Source organism: Fonsecaea erecta, assembly GCF_001651985.1.
Source record: "Fonsecaea erecta strain CBS 125763 chromosome Unknown Scaff5, whole genome shotgun sequence".
In the NCBI taxonomy this organism is placed as follows: Eukaryota; Fungi; Ascomycota; class Eurotiomycetes; order Chaetothyriales; family Herpotrichiellaceae; genus Fonsecaea; species Fonsecaea erecta.
The window spans coordinates 490,692-511,812 of record NW_017387248.1 but is presented as its reverse complement, the minus strand read 5'-3'; the positions used below and the strand labels follow the sequence as shown (position 1 = coordinate 511,812).

At 53.5% G+C, this 21,121-nt stretch overlaps 8 protein-coding genes across 8 annotated transcripts; 3 read left to right on the top strand and 5 right to left on the bottom strand.

Moving 5' to 3' along the window:
* Positions 1–195: 195 nt before the first annotated feature.
* Positions 196–2,265, top strand: AYL99_06252 (hypothetical protein; the record flags this gene model as incomplete). Its single annotated transcript, XM_018837762.1, has 1 exon — positions 196–2,265. The coding sequence occupies one exon, from the start codon at positions 196–198 to the stop codon at positions 2,263–2,265; it is 2,070 nt and encodes a 689-aa protein (XP_018692322.1).
* A 407-nt stretch (positions 2,266–2,672) lies between these two features.
* AYL99_06251 (hypothetical protein) lies at positions 2,673–3,140 on the bottom strand (the record flags this gene model as incomplete). Its single annotated transcript, XM_018837761.1, has 2 exons — positions 2,673–2,928; positions 3,007–3,140. The coding sequence occupies 2 exons, from the start codon at positions 3,138–3,140 to the stop codon at positions 2,673–2,675; spliced, it is 390 nt and encodes a 129-aa protein (XP_018692321.1).
* Positions 3,141–4,530: 1,390 nt separating this feature from the next.
* AYL99_06250 (hypothetical protein) lies at positions 4,531–5,486 on the top strand (the record flags this gene model as incomplete). Its single annotated transcript, XM_018837760.1, has 4 exons — positions 4,531–4,591; positions 4,647–4,953; positions 5,006–5,318; positions 5,376–5,486. 4 exons carry the CDS (start codon positions 4,531–4,533, stop codon positions 5,484–5,486), a joined length of 792 nt encoding a protein of 263 aa, XP_018692320.1.
* Positions 5,487–6,049: 563 nt separating this feature from the next.
* AYL99_06249 (hypothetical protein) lies at positions 6,050–8,367 on the bottom strand (the record flags this gene model as incomplete). Its single annotated transcript, XM_018837759.1, has 2 exons — positions 6,050–7,673; positions 8,201–8,367. The coding sequence occupies 2 exons, from the start codon at positions 8,365–8,367 to the stop codon at positions 6,050–6,052; spliced, it is 1,791 nt and encodes a 596-aa protein (XP_018692319.1).
* Positions 8,368–9,305: 938 nt separating this feature from the next.
* AYL99_06248 (hypothetical protein) lies at positions 9,306–10,955 on the bottom strand (the record flags this gene model as incomplete). The annotated part of the gene is made up of 1 exon (XM_018837758.1): positions 9,306–10,955. The coding sequence occupies one exon, from the start codon at positions 10,953–10,955 to the stop codon at positions 9,306–9,308; it is 1,650 nt and encodes a 549-aa protein (XP_018692318.1).
* A 319-nt stretch (positions 10,956–11,274) lies between these two features.
* AYL99_06247 (hypothetical protein) lies at positions 11,275–14,330 on the bottom strand (the record flags this gene model as incomplete). Its single annotated transcript, XM_018837757.1, has 3 exons — positions 11,275–13,997; positions 14,060–14,203; positions 14,264–14,330. 3 exons carry the CDS (start codon positions 14,328–14,330, stop codon positions 11,275–11,277), a joined length of 2,934 nt encoding a protein of 977 aa, XP_018692317.1.
* A 1,473-nt stretch (positions 14,331–15,803) lies between these two features.
* Positions 15,804–17,582, top strand: AYL99_06246 (hypothetical protein; the record flags this gene model as incomplete). Its single annotated transcript, XM_018837756.1, has 1 exon — positions 15,804–17,582. The coding sequence occupies one exon, from the start codon at positions 15,804–15,806 to the stop codon at positions 17,580–17,582; it is 1,779 nt and encodes a 592-aa protein (XP_018692316.1).
* Positions 17,583–19,082: 1,500 nt separating this feature from the next.
* AYL99_06245 (hypothetical protein) lies at positions 19,083–20,900 on the bottom strand (the record flags this gene model as incomplete). The annotated part of the gene is made up of 1 exon (XM_018837755.1): positions 19,083–20,900. The coding sequence occupies one exon, from the start codon at positions 20,898–20,900 to the stop codon at positions 19,083–19,085; it is 1,818 nt and encodes a 605-aa protein (XP_018692315.1).
* Between the last annotated feature and the right edge of the window lie 221 nt (positions 20,901–21,121).

Genomic DNA, 21,121 nt, shown 5'->3' with positions numbered 1-21,121 from the left:
GCGCCTGAGCGCGTCCTGATCACACATCTCATATCCTCAACTGCACCCCTTGCCCGACACCTTCTCTTTTGTGTGAGCACAGACATTGATCTGCCCTTGTCTCGTCTCTGTCCTGACCTTGGCCTCCTGCGATGCGATCCACCTGAATTCCTACCAGCTCATCAATAGGAAATTCCCCGTCCTGCTGTCGCGAACATGGCCTTCAATTTTGGGCAATCTTCTACAAGCGGTGGGAGTGCACCGTCATTATTTGGAACATCCAATACACCTAGTTCGTCGGGAGGAGGTCTGTTCTCAGGTGCGCCAACATCAACAGCAAACACGAACACGAACACGTTCACTTTTGGCGGATTCAAGCCATCGACAACAACACCAGCTCCACAGCAGAATCTCTTCACCACCGGTGGTGCGACAAATAACCAGCCTACTTCTTCTCCCAGCATCTTTGGACAGCAGAGTGGCGCCCCTGGCACTTCTGCACCCACGAACATATTCGGAGCAACGACGGCGAGCAGTGACGCTACAAAGACAACATTTGGAGGGCTTGGAGGGTTTGGTACACCAGACAAGTCGTCTACTCCTACAACATCTGCCTCCTCGTTGTTTGGCTCAACCACCCCTGCTCCCAGTAAGGGATTCAATTTCGGCACGACTTCAACCACGCCAGCCGGACCCCCTCCAACCAGCTCAACATTTGGCGCAAGTACAGGCGGTTCCAGCGCTGGCATGTTTGGCGCAAAACCAGCCGAAGATGTATCCAAGCCAGGTTTTCTAAGTAAACCAGCCGCGGCCGCCTCCTCAACTCCCGGAAGCCTCTTTGGCGGATTCGGACTTCCAAAACCAGCAGAGTCAACATCGACAGCTACACCGTCAATGACTGCTGCTTCTGCCCCTGAACAGAAGACTTGGACATTTTCCGTGCCAGCCTCGAATTCAGCAGTCACTTCTGCGCCAGCATCTTCACAGTCAACCGCTGCTCCGTTGTTTGGCGGAACGCTGGGACAAGGTGCATCCCAGAATCTCTTTGGGAAGCCAGCAACGACAGAAGCTCCAGGGTCAGCCCCCAAGCCGACGTTCCCCTTCTCACAACCTTCCGCAACACAGGCTTCAGGCACAGCGACACCTGCGACTTCTGCTCCTGCCCAAACACCGCTTTTTGGCGGGTTCAGCCTCGGCGGCACTTCGAGCTCGGCACCAGCAACCGCTACGGCTACCGCAACTGCGCCGACGACCACGAGCTCCCTCTTTGGTGCTCAAGCTGCTGCGACAACGTCTCAGCCTGCCAATACTTCAGCCGCCTCGGCAGGCCCCTCGCTTGCTTCAACAACAACAGCAACACAATCTGCCACAACATCGGCCCCTGCTTCTAGCCTTTTCTCGTTCGGCAAGACAGCAGCCTCATCCACCTCACAACCTGCTGCCACGTCCGCTCCGACAGTTGGGACCGCTGCTGCACCGACCTCATTTTCAGGTACAGTTGGCGGTCAAACTTCAACGGCAGGCCCTGCTCCACCCGCCCAGTCTCGTCTTCGCAATAAGACTATGGACGAAATCCTCACCCGCTGGGCGACCGACATGTCCCGCTACTCGAAAGAATTCAAGGACCATGCAGAGACCATCGCGCGGTGGGATCAATTGATCGTCGACAACTCGTCGAAGATCGACAAGCTGTACGTGCGCGCCCGGACGTGCGAACGACAGACTATGAGTGTGGATATGCAACTCACCGCCGTCGAGAACTCGCAAGCAGAACTGGAGGCCTGGCTGAGTAAATACGAGAACGATGTGGATGAGATGCTCGCCAAAGATTCCGCGGCTCCCAGTGAAATGGGTGGTCCGGATCAAGAGAGGGAGAGGACGTACAAGCTTGCGGAGAAATTAGGCGAGAGACTAGAGGAGATGGAGAGAGATTTGGAAAGTATGGTTGATGAAGTCAACGCTGCGAATGCGAGCCTGAGCAGGAGTGGAAAGGGAGACGAACCGGTAAGTGAAGATGGACTGATCCTTTACTATTTTGCGTTGAACGGGGAACTGACGAGCTCGACACAGATCACACAAATCGTAAAGATCCTCAATTCGCACTTGATCCAGCTGCAGGCCATCGATCAAGGCACACAGGCTTTGCAGGAGAAGGTCGCTGTGGCGCAAAAGTCTGCGAGTCAGTTGGGCTACCTGGGCGGCTTCCGGTCATCAACAACCGATGGGAGCAACAATAGTGCAGCCGTCCACGATTTCTATCGGAGTTACATGGGAAGGAGATCATGACATGGAAATTGACTTGATCAGCGTATCAAACAACGAACCAGCTTGGCTTTCTCATATGGAAGGTGCTTTGGGTAATGTGGGATGCAAGGGAACTAGGTGAACCAACACCTCTGCGAAAAATGCAAGTTTTGTAAGACTAGACCGGTCAGGTCTCTACGAGGTCGGACAGTGAAAATGCACTCTTGATAAAAAAACACGGGAGTGAAGACGTATGATATTGCCATGCCAGTAGGCGAACTTCTGTACAGCCAAAGAGTCGTGCTTGTCCAGTAAGCTAGTGTTTTTCATTGCCGTGCTTTTGGGGATTCATCCTCCACAGACTTGTATCTCAGCATGGCCGTTGTCCTCTCAACATCTGCTCCGACCCTCCAGTGCCACTTGAGGGGATAGAAGGCGAGGTTTGCAGTCTAATTGCCCTTGGTATGTTGAGGATCTTCACCAGCAGCGTCCCTCTCCAACTCTTGGATATGCTCATCCAGCTCATCAAGGTGTTTCCGCTGTTGGGCGAGTTTCTCCTTCAATTTTCGCAAACTGTTGTTGGAAGCGAAGGCACAGGTCAGCCACTTACAAAAGACCTTCTGCTCCAGGGGAAAATACCTCTCCATTTCTTTCTCTCTGATGAACTTTGTCTCGCTGGCTTGTTCGCGTCGAGTGAAGGCATCACTGGTTTTCATCAACCCCAACGTTAGCAGGAACATTGATAACTTCGTGTGACAGACATCACGGTGCAGGGTTACTTACCCAGCAGCAGATCCACCATATCTGGGTGCCCCAGTATCTCCCTCAGAAGCTCGCACGGCCGTGATGGAAAAGGATCGACGGACCGAGGGAGCCGCAGAAGCCCTGGCGAGCTTGATGACTTGTGTTCGTAACATTGTCTCGGATGACACAGGGTGGATTAGGGGTTGGATATGATCGAGGAAGGACGGTTGCTAGATGCAGGAAGTAGTAGTGGCAGTAGTTGAAGTCCGGGTGCGGGATTGATTGACTTGGGAAGCTCAGCCTGCAGACGACAGACAGCTCGGGGGTGGTGGAGCAAATGACGAACACAGACGAAGAGTCTACTGAGTGCCTGACCGTATGATTAGGCGTTCACCACGTACGGAGGAGCGAGAACACCAGTGAGCTGTTGGGATGAGCACGTGATGTATTTTTCCGAAGTGTCAAGCTGCTCCGTAAAAGCGGCAAAGAGGCATCGTCAGCATCAAGAGGCAGCGCTACAGGGGAAAGGACATATCTACTGCTGCGTAAGGGCGAACTTCCAGGGTCTGGATCTGCAGGAAGGGCCTCAGGCAATCAAATCTCTATCCGAACCGTCAATGCGTTGCCGATGAAACAAGTGAGGCTGGGGAGGAAATTTGAAGGCTGCAAAATCAAGCGGCGGCAGGTTATGTCAGTGGCAGCTGTGGCCCAGATGGCTGAGGGCCCTGGTGGCCCCTGCACCTTAATCGGGGCCAAGCCTCTCGCTGGCTTCTCCCTTCACTCCTGGCGCCCTGTTTGGGGCCTGCCATTCTCCAGTCACCGGCCAGTGCCACCCAGGTGCCCTCCCACTCTGCTCCTCCCACTCCCTGCGGCTACCTTTTTCACTACTGTAGGCGACGCCTGCAGGCTTGCGCACACTCTCCTTCGTCTTTCTTTCTCCCATACCAAACAACCAACACCTTTTTACAATCACCACCACCTACCTCTCTCTCTTCCTTTCGGATCGCCTGCAATCTTGCTCGATCTCTCGAGTCGTCAATACTACCAGTTCCATCGACTTCACCCTTTTCTTCCAACGGTAAGCTATCACCCCCCGGCATCGTCGCCTCCCTACAACGCTCTACACGTACCCCACGTCCTCTAGCACTTGCACGAGACAACCATCAACTGCGCCGCCAGTCACTTGAGCTTCAGTCGGATGCAGGGACCTCCCCTGGGTTCGCACCGGTCTCTCGATACATGTGTTTCATCCTTTCAACACTCTGTTCACTTGCGATCCCAACAGAAGTGGCCTCATTGACGTCAATTTCCGCTCCTGGACTGTCCACCCACTATCTCCGTTTTGCACAGCTACGACTGCGGCGGAACTGGAAGGCAGTCATTTCTTGTTGCCCGTCGTAGTCGCAACACCAAAAATTTCCCTGTTGTTGTCCTGCCTTATCGCTGTTCGGGCTCTTTGTTGACATTTTTGACATTTGTTTGTGTTGCATGACTGAGGCTAATCAATCACCTCTCGCAGGTCTCTTTCCTTCTTGAATCCCTTCGTGGTCTCCAACATCAAAAATGGGTGTAGAGGAGTCAGTTTACTTAGCAAAGCTTGCTGAGCAAGCGGAGCGATATGAGGGTAATTCTCACCCCCTGTCCGACCTGGCCCTGTCCCCAGCTAACCTTTGAGGCAGAGATGGTCGAGAACATGAAGGTCGTTGCCTCCGCAGACCAAGAGCTCTCCGTCGAAGAGCGAAATCTCCTCTCCGTTGCCTACAAGAACGTCATCGGTGCCCGGCGTGCTTCCTGGAGAATCGTCACCTCCATTGAACAAAAGGAGGAGTCGAAAGGCAACGAGGCCCAGGTCAAGCTGATCAAGGAATACCGCCAAAACATCGAGAAGGAGCTTTCCAAGATCTGCGAAGATATCCTCGATGTCCTCGACAAGCACCTGATCCCATCTGCTCAAACCGGTGAATCCAAGGTGTTCTACCACAAGATGTAAGCCGACCAGTCCCTATTAGTCCCCCCACAGTTCTGACTCGTTGAACAGGAAGGGCGACTACCACCGCTACCTTGCTGAATTCGCTACTGCCGAGAAGCGAAAGGAATCTGCGGACAAGTCTCTCGAGGCGTACAAAGCAGCCACCGAAGTCGCTCAAACCGATCTCGCGCCCACTCACCCCATCCGACTTGGTCTGGCCCTGAACTTCTCGGTCTTCTACTACGAGATCTTGAACTCTCCCGACCAAGCTTGCCACCTCGCCAAACAGGCCTTCGATGATGCTATTGCCGAGCTCGACACCCTGAGCGAAGAGAGCTACAAGGATTCGACGTTGATCATGCAACTGTTGAGAGACAACTTGGTGAGTTGCCCACGCCCACCTTTGGGCTACATATTTCTTGCTCTAACAGGTGTCTAGACTCTCTGGACTTCTTCCGAGGCCGAGCCGCAAGAGGCACCAGCTGCGCAGTCAAGCGAAGCGGCCAAGGACGAGCCTGCACCGGAGGACAGTGCAGCGAAGGCTGAGTAAAGACGACGTGTCCTTACTGGCCATGAAAGACACTGGCAAAGGTGTCCCCACGATGTTTCGGCGAGTAGACGATGAGGAAGGGCTGGGCGGCCGCATCAATTGCAACAATCTTTCCCACCTATCATCCTCCCACTGATATCACCAACCCCATTATCACCGACAGCCTTTTGCAGATGGACTACGGCGGACCAAGATAATCTGCGGTGGCTGTGCAACTACCAACAATCGTCCGATGGAAGTGTAGCTGCTTTAGGTACTTTTTTAGACCCAAAGACACAGGAGAAGAATAGCAATATGAATCGGATCATTATTTCTCCATCTGCGTGACACATTCCTTGATAATGTTACCATTGATCTTTTGGTGGTGATTACCTTCATCCTCGCCTTTTTGCAGTAGATCCTGTTTGATGGCTGATATTGATGATATGTGTCGACGCAAAGCCCAAAGTGCTCTCAGACTAGTACTGTGCAAATCCAAAACTGCGATACGCTCTCTGCTTCGCGCCTCCATTCCCTTCATCTCATTCAGACAGCAGCGCCGCCTGTCGCCTGGAGCGATTCTCCTATGCACTCTCTCCAGCTTGTTTGGTCATCATGCGACTGAACACCCAGCTCGTCATGCAGAGATCCTCCTCTGTGCACTGGCCCGAGCGGACCAGCTGTTCGCGACTTTGGAGCACGAGGTATCCAAACGACGGAGTCTCGGTGGTATCAGGAGAAGGAGGAGGAGGAGGAGGAGGAGGAGGAGCCCGACCACCAGTCCAAATGAACTTGGATGAAGAAGCTGGAAAATTCATGAGACTGTGCGTGGTAGCGTCGTGACGGAGAAGGGCATAGCCGTAGCAATAGCCGAAGCCGTAGCCGTCGTCGTTGTCGTCGTCGTCGTAGTCGGACGTGTATCGGTGGCTGACCTCTTCGAGCCCAACACCGGCCGTGGACGAAGGTGTCGTTGTCAACGTGCCGGCACCGCCGTGGCTGCTGCTGCTGCTGCTGGATGACTTCAGGCTTCCGGGCGTGATGGGGGAAATGCTTGTGGCTGTTGTGTCCCTCGGCGTCATGCTCGGGGTCGAGGCCCTGGTCGGTGGTGGTGATGGCCGTGACTCTGCCCCAACTTCATCCTCGACCTGGCCGTGGGAAGGAGGATTGTTGGTGTCACTGCTTCCAAGTTGATCATCCTTGGTTGTTCCCGCGGCCACTGCCGCCCTGCAATTCTCTTCTTCTACCTCCTCCTTCCTGTGCCTATGATTGTTCACGCCGTCATCGCTCGCGAGGCTGCAAACCCCGGTGCGGCCAGAGACTACGTATCTTCCTTCACCTTCACCTTCCCCTGCGCCCTGGCTACCGCGACCACGACCACGACCTTCATCGACCACAAGCACATCATCCACCGCATTGACCCACTGCCCATTGCACCGCTTGAAATATAGCCCCTTGGCGAGGGAGCTGGTGGCGAGACACGCCTGCAACCGCTTCTTTTCGGCGCGGAGGAAGACCTGCGCCTCGCGGGCGGCGGCGGCGCGAACATCGCTGGACAGCAGCAAAGCCATGGAAGAGGACGAGCACGAGGACATGTCCTTGCAGCACTTGGAGGAGGTCAGGGTGCTCTCGCCGAGTAGAGACTCCGTATCCTCCGCGTCCGCGTCTGTGGTGTCGGCGTCGATGTCGATGTCGATGTCGAGCCCGGGGCCCAGACTGCTACTAACGCCGTTGTCCAGCAACGCTGTGATATTCTTCAGCCTCTCCCGCGCGTACTGGTCCATGGCCTCCACCGCCGCCTTCGGCTTGAGCACCACCTCTGGCTCGGGGGAGGCGATGCAGCCGCCGCCATGCGCGTACGTGATCTCGGGCCACGGCAGGTCCACCTCACCGCTTCTGCTGCTGCTGCTCGAAGGTGTAGTGTCACCCGTGCCGGAGAAGGTGTGACGCCCGTTGCCCGCCGCCGTCGCCGTGAAACGCGCTTCCCCTGCGGTGACGACGCCTCGAGCCGTGACGGCGTCGTGCCCAGCTGCCGTGGTGATCTTCACCTTCTTGCGCAGGTCTTCCCTCGACGTGGCCGTGATCGAGCTCGTGCTCGTGGCGAGGGGGAATGTCGGCACCGGCGAGTACAGTGGGTGGACGAGGGTGCGGATATCCTTCAGCACACTGTCAAACAATTCCGTGGATTCGACTCTGGTTCCGGCATCGCGACTGGGGCGGGGGAGCCAAATCAGTCAGTTTTTCTGTCTCTCTTTTCTCCTATGTCTCTTTTCCTCTTTCGGGACCGCGTGTGGAGTGGCAGTTGCATGTATATTGGCAAGAGAATTAGAACAAGGTTAGGGGGAAAAGACGTAACGAGAGTTTCTGATTGCAGGTCTCAGGTCTGACAGCGAGCTTATGCAGATCTCAACTGGGAGCAGATGCCATAGATAACTTGAAGATCACGGGGAGGGGACAGAGGTAGGTAAATACGGTCGATAGCGTTGATGACTCAAACCCGCCCGCGCTCACCTTATCACGGGCAGTATAAGGCTCTTCAGAAGCAGGGGATGAAAAGACAGTGACATGCCCACTCTTCCTTGATATCCCTTTCAAGGGTGACCCGTGGCCGATTGAGGGATTGCTGAAAGTCAAAGCACGAATATGTCACAGAAGAGCACATAAAGGGAGGGAAGGAGAGAGAAATCGAGGTCCAGAATGCACAATCTGATCAAAAGACACCGGTGGAATAGACTCACATGTCTCTGTGCCTAGAGCAGATCTCAAAGGTGACTTTGGTCTTGCCGTCGCATGTTCTGAGTTCGTGGGCACGGACACAGGCCGGACATGCCTCATAGATATCGTGGTCCCAGTGGAAGGAAAGCGGACTGGACAGCGAAGTCTTGAAGACAATGAAGCACACCATCGTGTTCAGCTCTCAGTTCAGTTCCAGGAGGCGATGAAAGGTCGGCAAGGAAGAAGAAATGGAACAGGGGGTGGCAGAGGTATTTATAAGGGAAGAGGGAGGAGCAGTCCGTTCACAGGCACGAGTGTCCTCCCAATAAGGCCTCAGCATGCGGTCGACTTGATGTGAGGTATAGGTGAACAGATTCTCAATCCATTTATCCTCTGGTAACTCATCTTTCTCCTTCGATCAATGAACACAATAGTTCTGAGTTGGATGATGGCCCTTGGGATCACAACGAAGCTGTTCGGAATCAAATGCTTTGTACACCCCTATACATCGCTGGTCGTTATGATCCTAGACCCAGCCCTCTTTTTCCCGTCGTCCTAACCGTTTACGAAGGGCACCATTTGCATCATCCTCCACATCACCGGAGAAATAGGGCTCTGGACTGTACTGAAAAGTCACATCTGCTTGAAAATTCTTGGCCGGTCTGTGACAATGGTTGTCTTGTTGGTAGCCTTTGGAGGAAATCAGGATAGAAGCATGTTTGGGATGTGGACAACCGGTTCTGTTGACATAGTATAGTTTCTGGCATGATATATCCTCAAGCCCCCAGAAATCGGTCTCGGCAGAATGGCAAGATAGGGTTGATAAGAGGCGACTGGCTCAAATGCGGATCGTCCAACGCAGGAACAAGTTGATGTCTCAGAGCGGCCAATAGTTCCAACTGTATAGCACGAGATATTGGGCTGCGAAATATTCATTGCTTGATATGGGTTCGTGCTCCGTCAATTTCTCTTGAGAGCGAGACCACTCCCACAGCACGATCGAGAATGGAAGGCTAGCCCAGCACACAGCTCAAAATGGCGGCAGCATTCAACTTTGCTAAAGAGACCACTCGTTCTCGGAATGCTCTGGGAGGGACAGATCGCCGAGTAGGAAGCTAAGCAATATCGTCACTTACATGGTTCCTCGGACTTTGATTCTGAGACATCTGCTCTTTCCGTGGAATGTTTCCTGACGGGACGTAGGAGACGGTGGCAGAGACCAAAACCAACCAGGCACAGAACGATCAAGTCGACGATGTGGACAGCCCACCAGAGCTTGATGTTCAGACCGCACATCTGGATGCGGGATCTCCATTCGCCCGTTTCGTCGTCGAACCAAGCACTAAGGAGTCCAGCATTGCCTCCATAGTCCCCCATCATGCTTCGGAGCGTAATCTCTCGAATTCCCGTATGTGCAACGCTGTGATTGGCGTGCTGCCATCTACAGGCGTCCCATGCAGTCTGCGGCTGTTCTCCACCGTGGTCCTCTGATGTTGATCCGACAGATTCAGAAGGAAGAAAATGCCAGACATCGCAGCCTTCGTGGTCATGGCCTGTCAGGATGAGACCCCTTCTACCCTTGCCTTGAGCTGGCGCACCAAGATCACCGCTCATACCGAACAATGCCTGCAAAGTACCCCTCTGACTCGTTTGCTCGCTCAAGTGATTTTGTTCTCTCACCCCGTGGGGCTTGTAAACCCCACCGCCATTGTCATCACCCCAGTAGTCGAAAAAGGGGGCGTCGACGCAAATGCCTTCCTTCTTGTGGAGTGGCAGGTGTGTGAGCAAAAGTGTGAAAGACGAGCGATCTTCCACAGGGCGCAGACGGTGAGAGATCAGATCGTTCAAGTAGTCGAAAGTTTCAGTCTGAACGTCCTCCGACAGGGCAGGGGAGTCTAGAACAAGACTGTTCAAGACAATCAGATGCAACGATGGCTGGACATTTGTCTGAGCCGTAGGCTCGGTGGCGTTAAGCACGGGATATCTGAATCTGGCATCCCAGTTGGCTCTCCCAAAGATCTTTTCGAATCGGTCGATCCTCCTTCGAGAAGCGTCCCCAGCATATCCAATGTCATGGTTCCCGGCAACATTGATGAGTCTTCGCCTCCAAGTCGCATCATCCATCTCGAAAATCTTTTCTTGGTCTGTGTTGCTGGATTCTGTGACATCGTCTTCTACCTTCCGGGCGCCGGCAAAGACTCTATTCCAAAACCTCCACCCTCTCCATGCAAATTCTTCGTCCGTGACCCATTGGCTGCCGATGAGATCTCCAAGCACGGCGACGTGTGTAGGCTTCGCCCACCAATAAAGCGTTCTATATATGTGGCCCAAATAGTAGTCATTGCCAAATAGATCCAGTCGTTTCCGCAGGGCCCGCAATGCCTCGGGGAGGTCTTTCAGAAGCACTTCTTGCACGGTCTCGCGCGCCAAAGGTAGCCAGTGTCGTCGGTCTTCTGCGGACAGCTTCGCCCAATGCTGCCTTAGCTTCGGTATCAGATCATCCGCGGGTTTGGGAAGGGAGCTGTCGCCTTCGAGCTGGGGATCGGCGAGGGCCAACAGTCGGAAGGGCACATGGGGCGGGCCTTGATGAATGTCCAAGCCGCGCAAAGGGGTGAAGTGTTGCTTAAGTGTCTCAGCGAGTGCAGCCACCGGCGAGGTGTCTCTCGATGGAAAGGCACATCCGTGGAAGATGGGGTAGAGGTAGAGATAGGTGGTCAAGCCGATGGCAACTAGGGTCAGAAGGCGCAGCGACTTGTCTGCATGTCCATACATGTACATCGAACCAACATGGAAACAGAAACAGAGCCCCAAGAACGAAACGCAGGAGCAAATACAGAAGAAACAGCAATCAAGAAACGTGGCTCATCGTCGAGTTGTCGAGGGAAAAGGAGGCGTCGAGCGCGACTTGAGACGACGCGGTTGTATGGCACTCCACTGATTGGCCAGCCTTGCCATTATGAGACGGACCACCGGCCGTGACGATTTACTCGCAGCTGCTGTACCAGGGAGCAAACGGGTGAGGAGTATTATGTATTCCCGGAGATATATATATTATATAGGCAGGACAAGATAAACAAATCTTCCCCCCTGTTGATCATCATGTCTTTATTTCCTGGTCCGCATCATCCTCGGGACGTGCTGTAGTCCCGCTCATCAGACCTGTGCCGATTTGAAGATTCATGTCCGACTCGTTGAAATCCAGTCCTTTTATATTCAAGCCACTCTCTTGCTCGCTCTTCCCTTCCTGTGGAGTCGGCCTCTCAGCCAATTCCGCTATATCCTCTGTGCCTTTCAGGGCCGGGGGTCGTTCTTTTCGTGCCCGGGCTTTCGCCAAGCTGATGGTCTTTTGCCGATTGGTAGTCTCAAAGTTTGCTAGATCATGCTCGATGGTGGCTTTCAGAATCTCAGCCATCCATTTCCTTCCCGCAGTGATGTTTTCAACCTGGAAAACGTGAATGGTAGGCTTCGTGAACTGGACTGCTCTGGAAGCTCCGGCTTTGGGGGGGACAAGCTTGAAATAGAAAGGCGAGCTTCCTCCCGCGTTCCGTGTGGCATTTGGCGAAGTGTCTGTAGACGATCCAGAGACACTGATGGGAGGCGTAGATTTGGCTCCCGTTATGGTGGCTTGAAGGGAGGTGATGGGGTCGGCCGTCGTGACAAGAACTTTATGCCCGGATATGTCGATGATCCCCTTCTCCTCTGTGTCGTTCTCTGAGTAGTAATATGAGAGCCGACGGCCTCGAAGGATGAACAGCCTCGGTTTCCACTGTGACACAATGCCGCTAGATCTTTTCTTCATCCATCCGTAATGATCACAGTGCTTCCGTGCTTCCGCAGGCGATATTTGGAGCAAGCCCCTTGTGTAGGCGCTTGTTTGTCGCTTGGTCTTTGGATTGGTCCGCACGGGGGTTTTCGTGTGCAACAAAGGCCCCAGCTGTTCAGTTGTACCTTTGGAAGAGGTGTCCGTATTGTCCATTTCGAAGCTACGCGACGTCGCCGAGGGAGTTTGGGACCCAGAAGGTGACGCGGTCGGGCTCTCCCTCAAGGGGTCGGATGTAATGTTTGAAGAAGTGGCGGCTTCCTTCTCGGTGCCGGTAACAGCCTCAGATGCAGCTCGGATACCCAACAATTTTCGTGCCTTTGATGATGACGTCCAGGGAGCTGGGGCTGCTGCAGCGGCGGTAGCAGGGGATGCTGATCCACCGACGGCCTTGGGTGAGGACACTGCTGAGAGACCGTCATCCTCTAAGTTCGTCACTGTCGGGGACTGTGCGATGGGTGAGCGTTGCATGGTCAAATTCCTCGCACTGGCAGAGCGAAATCGTCCTTTATATGATCTGCTGTGATATGCTTTTGCGGCCGAAGTAATGGGAGCGGCGCCTCGGATGGAATCAAGGCTGCTGAGTCGCGAATGTCGTTTCATGCCTACACCATCCTTGGACGAGTCATCGAGCACGCTCGATTGACGGGAATGGCTTGCACTTTCCATGCCTCCCCGCTTCTTCAGGAGGTTCCTCGCCTTTCTATTGTCGACCTCGTTCCCACTAAAGTAGCCGCGGTCAAGATCGAAGTTAGAAAGCTCGCCGCTGAATCCAGCATCTCCTTCCAGGTCCACACTGGTCGCCGGATTGCTGATATGCAGCCTCAGCGACGGGGTGCTCCCGCCGTTGTTTGCAGTCGTTGCGTTGCTCATCGACCAGTTTTTATCGAATGATGCCTTTTTCTTATGCGGGGGGGGAAGGCTGGCGCCGACCGCCGCCGAGCTATCCTGAACCCCTGGTTTGGCGAAGTCGATCGAGGAATGACGGCGAGACTGGTTGAGTTCTCGTATCGAAGAGGCCGACCGTCGTGTCGGAGAGTCAGCAGCCATCGAAGCTCTCCAAGGGGATGGGGGCGTGCTTCGTTCAAGCTGGGACCGGGTAAAGGAAGACGGAGACATGGGTTGCTCGGAGGACGGTGGTGAGGTAGGTATGACATATGGGAAAGTGTGCTGCGTCTGGCGGATAGAGAGTCCTGGTTGCTCCATCAGACTGGGTATTCGTGGCAACAAGGTAGTGCTTCGTCCCGGGACCCGCGCGACGTCCTCATTAGAGCCATTCGGCTTGAGGCTGCTCTTTCGCGACGCTGTGCCGCTGCGGACTTGATGCTGAAAATCTCTGATCTTGTGCCATGTCTTCAGACGGCGGCCCATCAGGCCAAAATCGAATTCCTTCATGTGGATGAAGGACTGGTCCATTTCTAGCAAAACGTCGCCTGTGATTTCCTGCTCTTCAAAAATGTCGCAGTGTTTTGAGTCAACCCCTAGGCTTCTCAGGTATTCGGCCGTCTCTTTCGCGTCCCATTGCTTGACCTCGGCTTCGGTGGGGCGAGGGTTGTCCTCGCTGTCGGTCTCAGGGCCGGCGATGTAGGAGGCTCGGTCGAGATGGCTGCTATATTCACTCTCGGAATCTTCCTTCAACGGCAGCGGCGGGGACAGGCTCTGACGGGGCGTGCTCAGATCCGTAATGTGTTCGTTGATAACGCTTAATGTTTCGTTCATAACTGGGCTTTCCTCTCCACTTCCTCTGCTTGACAGAGCCTGACTGATGCTCCGATGAATATACGAGGTGGGGGACGACGGTACCGAGCTTCGTAGAGGCAGATTAGACTGTGGCGGGGTGGGCGATAAGAGTGTGCGGTGTCCGGAGGTGTCAGTGGTCGGGCTTGCTTGTCTGAGTGGTTCGCTTTTTGACTCGGGGGACGGTGTCCCAAGGAATTGAGGGCTTTTGGCGGCTGAAGCGCCCACAGGTGCGAAGTTTGGAGGAAGCTTAGCAGTGTAGACTGAGCACAGGTCAGACTCTTTTGAATGAACATAGTGTCGGGGTAGGAAACAATATAAATACCTCCAGGGAAGAGACCTGTTGTCCCTGTCCCAAGATGCTTCCCTAGAAACCATCCATCGCCAAACCCATCGTCCAACTCAACCAAGACGATCTGATCGGTTTTCCGGAGGGTCAGCTCATCAGCACTTCTTGCATCGAAGTCATCTAGACAGAGTCTGTCAGCGAAACATCTTCACCCAATGGTGAAGCAAGTAGTGAACGCACGGATGGCCACCAGGATGTCACCGGGCTGCAGAGCCGCCCGAGGGCGTTGTTGAAGAGAGGTGGACATGGTGTGATGCTCAGGCACCGACATGCAGGCCTCCAAGAGCAGGAATCAGCCAGCTAACCCAACAGACGGTGGACTGAAAGTTGTAACTGAATTGTCGGGAGATCGACCGGACGCGCAGGGACAAGTGCCTGCATGATAGAATAGCTCTTCCCACTGCACCGACAGGGTGAAAGGCACGGGGAGAGGTCGAGCTGGGTAGAAAAGATCGGTCGGGAGAGTCGCACGAGGTTGGTGGCACGGAGAAGCAGGAGGATTTGATGCTGTGCAGGCTGATCTGATTGATGGTGATGCTGCCGTCCGAGGAGGAGAGGTCACCATCGGCTACACGTCAGGGCTGTCATTGACTGCTTGATCTCGTTTTCGTTTCGATGAGGTACAACAAAAAGTCTGAGGCCTGCCGTTGATTGCACCCTCTTTCTCACTCTCGCACACACTCTCTCACTCACTCTCTGTATCTCTCACCCGTCAATGTTGCAATGGCTCCAAATGAGACCAGCCTGCGCACCCTGCGCACCCTGCCAAACAGCGGCTGGCCAGAGCCAGTATGGACTGCAGGGGGGCTCCCCCAAATTATCCTTAGAGTCCCCTATGATTCGTGGTCATCGCGGCTAGTGAGTTTATTGGCATTGTTCTCGGGCTGTTTAACTAGCAGTGACTGGCTAATTGGTGACTAGCCCTCTTCGAGGTTACAATAGGCACCCAATAGGCACCCAACAGGCAGAGGGTCGATAGGACCTTGAGCTTATGTAGTAGCCCTAGCCCATGCCCAGCTTCTTATTATTATTGTTGTTAAAAGTGCGTCGCTGGCCATGATTTCCTGCTGATGAAGTTTCTTCATCAACCTCTCTCACCCACAAAGACGGTGTCCTCTGCAAACTCTCCCAATTAATAATTGCTCTTTCCCTCTTCTATCTCTTTCACCACCTTCTGCACAGACTGGACAAACTCCCACCATCACTGGCGTCCTTTGTGTGTGCAGCTTTGCAGCGACGCATCATCCTTGCTTCACCTTCAGCCCCGCTTAATAAGTGGGACTTGACCACGGCTGGTCAACAAGCCTTCCTCACTGTTTCCTTCTAAACCTGATCCTTCATCTTGTGTATCGATGACCTCCTCTTCGATCACTTTGACGATCTCTCTCGCCTCTTGCTCGTCCGAAATGAAGATTTGACGTGTGGCATTTGATATTGGATGCCGTTGAAATTTCGCTAGAGCAGGGGGTGGACGCCATCTTCAGCCGGGCTCTTGTTCCCTTGATTCTTCAACATCCTCCAGCTTCTCGCTGTTGCCAGAGTCGCGGCCTCTTTGGCTTTGCCATCGTCGCAAATGGCTGACAAGGGACTTCGACATGGGAAAGCGAGTCCTAAGCCTACAAAACGACGGTCTCGTACCAGTGCAGTTGCTATCCCGCGCTTCGAAGACGACGACAATTCATGCATTCGAGTACCACTCCCCCCCAGCGTAATTACTGCAATGCGCACGAACCCGACTGTTCCCAAGACTGGCACAGATGGATTGAGATCGGTCCCGGCCCCGGATCATGGCGGCCAGAATGCGCGACAGAATTTGTTGACGCCGCCGACGGAAGGGCCTTCCCACCGCGACAGCTGCTCACCCGCTGGCCGAGATTCTCAGGCAATTCTCCCGGAGAGCTCGGCAGGCATCGATCGGCAAGGGGATTCAGCACCACCGTCAGAACATGCTCGCGGTAGTCGTCTAACGGGAGGATTCGGAATCTTGAGCCCACGTCATAGGCTGCAGGTAACGGGACCGTCAGCCATGACAAGCCAACGCAACGAGTCTAGTGTGGTAGAGCCACCAGACACCCATTCAAGTTTTCGGGCACGGATGCCAACGAGCGGTGAGGTGGTCCAAAGATCGCCTCTGTCAATGTGCAATCTGCCCGAGTCCAACATCGCTCCCCAGGTCTCGGAGCAGCTTACTTCAACAGGCGTTGCCAAAAAGCGGAAAGCAGACACAAGTGAGTTGGCCGAACGAACAGTCTCTCCAATGACCTCTTCAACAGTCGTTGCCAAAAAGCGGAAAGCAGACACAAGTGACTCGGCCGAACGAACAGTCCCTCCAATGACTTCTTCACCACGCTTACCAAGCCCCCATTCCTCGTCACCCGTGTCACATACAGCCTCCCTACAAGCATCACTCCCCAAATCCCGGCACAGTCTCGAGAGGACAGGCCAACAGGCACTACAACTCTATGATGCGAATTTTAGTTCCTCGACTTCGTTGGCGAATGGGCAGCAGCACCCGATGCCCCCTGTGCAGTTATCCCGAACAGGACCACCCGCAACAGAATCTCATCCTCATTACTGTGCATTTGTCGAGGATTCGGTGGTACTCCGGGAATGTGTTCAGGGAACCGATTATATAAGTAATTGGAATGTGCACATTTCAGAAGACCAATGGAAGCGGAAATCAACTCGTACTCAAACCAAGGTGGAACAGACTGGTTCTGGAGAAAGCTGTGTCTCGAAGGGCAGTTTGGAGTTCACGCTGAGATCGGTTCTTGTCGACGGGGACGGAAGGCAACCCTTTATACCCACTCAGTCAGACTTTCATCGTCGTACGTCCAAGTGGCCGAAATATTTGGCCGTATCGATCAACGAGGAATTTGACACCACCCCTATCCCCTATGATGGCGTCATTGATGTGACCCATTTATTGAGAGAGGGCGACAATCAAGTCACGATTTCGACCTGGGAACTTGGTGAGACGTTTATGTATCTCATTGCACTTGAGATCACGTGGGTGGGGACTTACGAGGAGATGAAAGACATGCCGACTCGAATCCCTGCGGCAGACGTTATTGGGACGATTACGGAGTTCTTGCGGAGCAGAAGTGATGGACTTAACGGCGATGATTTGATCGACCCCAACCCAGTCATGGGCATTAACCTGATTGACCCACTCACGCCTGAAATCTGGAGAACACCAGTCCGAGGCAGGGGGTGTCAACACCACGAATGTTTCGACCTAGAAGTATTTCTGTCCAGTCGTGCTCGCGACTTTGCTGAAGGGGGTCTAACGCGTCCCGACCAATGGAGGTGTCCCATATGCAGAGGTGATGCACGTCCCAGCTTGCTTGTGATTGACGAATTTTTACTAGGTGTACGGAACAGTCTCGAGGAGAACAACCAATTGGATGCACGCCGAATTCTTGTCAAAGAAGGTGGCTCTTGGGAACCACTCTTTGGGTCCCCGTCCTCCAGATACCCGTCGACTCTTCCATCGTGAGCTCGCCGCAAGCAGTCACCAGCATCAGCAGCTCGTCAAGCAGTTGCAACCTCATCTAACCCTCCGAAATGCAACATCGATGCTTGTTACCGGTAAGCATCAACGGAAGGCTCGAAGCGTCTACAAGCAGAACAAGACGTGCTTACAAGCACGGCCCTTTTCAACCCCATCTCGGAGGCCTCTTACCCGGCTTTCCAACAAGTCTGGTGAAGCCTTCTTCAAATTCAGCCCAACCAGGCTATTCCCTCTCACTGTCTTTGAATGGACATACAAAACTGCATCGGCCATACTCGGCAATACATATTATGAGGTCAAGACTTGCGACACGAACATTCTCACCACCATTTATTTTCCTGCTTTTTGAATGTCTACCAATGGGTGGGTTGGTATACGGGAACTCTTTTGGGGAGTTATCCGTGGCTGTTTTCTAGATACCCATTGCGCGGCAGATTTTGCCGTTCGTTGCATGTGCGCTTTGCTTCTGGCGCAACGTTATAGTGCAAGGGAAACGGGTCGGCACATAGGCCAGTGCCATGGGCAGAAGGACTGGGCATGAAATCTGCATTTGGAACACTCCTAAACTTCGCGCGTCTGTCCCATGACAGGCAAATGCAACCACGATACGTGTACGCTAACAAGCGTGGAGCACCAAAAGGTTTGGCGCTATCGAGAGCCAGTTCGGACGAGATGGATATTCCTGCAGCCGGAGATGGTGCCATGGAACCAGGCCGTGGTTTTCCTGCCTTGTAAAGCAGATCCAAAAACGTTAAGGAGGAAAGGAAGACGGCAAAAAGGAGGGGCTTTTGGACACGATACCAATATTATTAGCAGGAAGAACATTGACTATCCAAATCTGGTAAATGTGACTTGATAATGTTATTTACTGTACATCCATACCGATGATGCTGTTTCTGCACTCGAACTCTCGAGGTCCGAGTCACCTTCGTTTAGCTTTGCAGAAGAACCATGATCATGCTCCCTTCCATTATTATTTTCTATTACCTCCTTTAGGTGTTCCTCCCCTCTCCACCTCACCTCGAACCATGGGACGACGTACAGAGACCTGGAATAACAGGAATGGTGGCGCAACAGCACGAGAATCAACGGGGAGCCAGCCCCCTTTGCAGACATGGTCGGTCGGTCGAGCGATCTCAGCTCTAAGATGCTGACCGGGCTTAAGCTCGATAATGATCTGATTTACTTCCGACAAAGAAAGATCTCTTGGCTGGGAGGAGGAGGAGAGGGAGGAAGAGGAGCTCATGACGGCCAATGAGATAGGTGGATAGATAGATGGATGATCAATCAAGTATTGTATTGTCATTGTTGTTGTACCTGCATGTATCAAAAACTCGCTTTTTCTCTTTTCCAACATGACTACCTCGCACACCCCTGACAATCAGACAATAGATTGCTCTCTTCTTCTCTTCCTTTGTTATATCCCTACTTACCTACCATCCCGTCAGGCAGACGCCCGATCTTGAACAAAGAAAAGGCTCCTGCTCAAGGAAGTCCCGCATGAAGCTGGGCGCCTTGTGCTCTGCGTCGGGCGCGAGTCATAGGCCCTGGGCCTGGCGCTGGTGGGGTCGTCTTCTTCTTTTTCTTTTGAATTCTGGTCCCTTGTCGAACCTTATTCTTCGTAGTAGCAGCAGATTTGCCTTTGTTTGTCGTCTTGGTGAATTTGGCGCGAGTCCCAGCTCGAGCGGCGGTGCCGGCTCTGCCTCTTGCTACTGTTCTGGCGACTGGGCCATTTGGTTGCATGGATGCTGGAGTTGGAGTTGTAGTCGGGGCAGGCTTGGGTGCTCGCGACCTAAGGTTCATGTGATGTATCTTTGCAACGGGCGTAGCTGCTCTCATTATGAGCTTGAGTCTTTTGGGAGGCTTTTGCTCCTCTTCGTCTTCGTTATCATCGTCGGGTACTTCATGTCCTTGTGGGGCAGCATCTTGGTCTGGTGATGGCGATTGACTGGCTACAGATCTTCTAATTGATTCTGGACCAACTGGAGTCGAGATAGTTGGACTGGTCGAATCGCGAGGGCCTGAGCGTAGCAACAATCGAATACGTAGGACGGGCTGCCGAGGGTAGCTGAATGGGCTGAAATCGCGCTCGCCGTTCTGGTACACCTTGATCAAGGTCTCCCAGGCCTGATTCACTTCGTCTGGCGACATCTCGACCGCGGTCTGTTCGGGATCTCGGTGCTGACCAGTATAAGAAACGTCGGAAAGTCCTCCTGGGATGTCCGTGTCGAGACGAGGGACGCGTTCAAGTAGTAGCCTTCGCAGCCGCGCAGCGGACTGCACTGATGTTTGCGTCGCGGGAACCGAAGAGGGCTTGGTGCGTGACGAACCCCGCGGCTGGTAACCTCTCTTGCGCTTCTTCAGATGATTCATGAAAGTCTGGGCCATGGTTCCCCGGCCAGATGGTGATGATGAGGAAGAGCCATCTGATGCCGACGAATCCAAGGCCGACAACCTGGATTTCGATGCCTCTCGCCACGTTCCGAATGGATTACCTGACAATGGAGCCGCTGGATGTGTGGTTTTGATACTGCTCTGCGATTCCTGAAAGCGGTTGTATGAGGGTTGCCCTTGAGAAACATGCGCTTGTGATGATTCTTGAGAGTTGGTAGGCTGCACCCCAGGCTGAGTCGATTGAGAACCTGGGTTCTGGTCTCCTTGTGGAGGCTTTGATTCCAGTGATGGCATAGCTGGCCTCCTGGTTCTCGGGCCGGCGGGCCTGTCATTGATATCTGCATCATCGTAATGATTCTCCAGCAAATCTATCGGACGGCCATCGGCTGATATCCAATGTTCAGCATCGTAAAAAGCGTTGATGACGCCGCCGTCTTCAGGGTTGAAAGTGGATTGTGTTTTAGGACTGCTGGGGTGGTCTAGAGGCACCTTTCTCGGTTCTGGATTCCAATCCACCATACGAAAACTTAGATCCTTCCATTGCACTCGGGGTATATGCCAGACGAATTCTTCCAGCGGCAGTTCGGGCTCAGTGTGAATGTTGTCGTCAACAGGCATGGGCAGGTCGTTGCGGGACATGGCCTCACGATGAGCGGCGCAGTATGTTGGAAGATAACAAATCTTCACTGAAGGTTCGCATTTCGACGATTCGTTTGCCCAACCGGTGAAGGGGAAGGTGTATTGGGGAACTCCATCTTTGTGCTTGTCACAAACTTCGACGAAGCAGGGTAATTTTAGCTCCTCAACGCCGCCATCGCAAAGATTTTCTGGGGTATGTTCATCATAGTCATCACCCGCATCCGAGGGCCTGTAGCACTTAGTATAGCGAAACCTGATGATCTTGCACATGTTGAACAAGAAGGACATGTGATTCTCGAAGCAGTTTTGGGGAGGACAATCAGTTGATCATCATGAATAGAGAGAGGAAAGTAAACAACAGGTCTTCGAGTCAATGGGACATGGGACCATGAGCAATATCACTGTGGTGGACTCTTTGAGGCACAGGTCTCCCTACCTTTGAAATGGGATGTTCCAAAATAACTTTCTATTCAGACTCTTTCGTTGTCGTC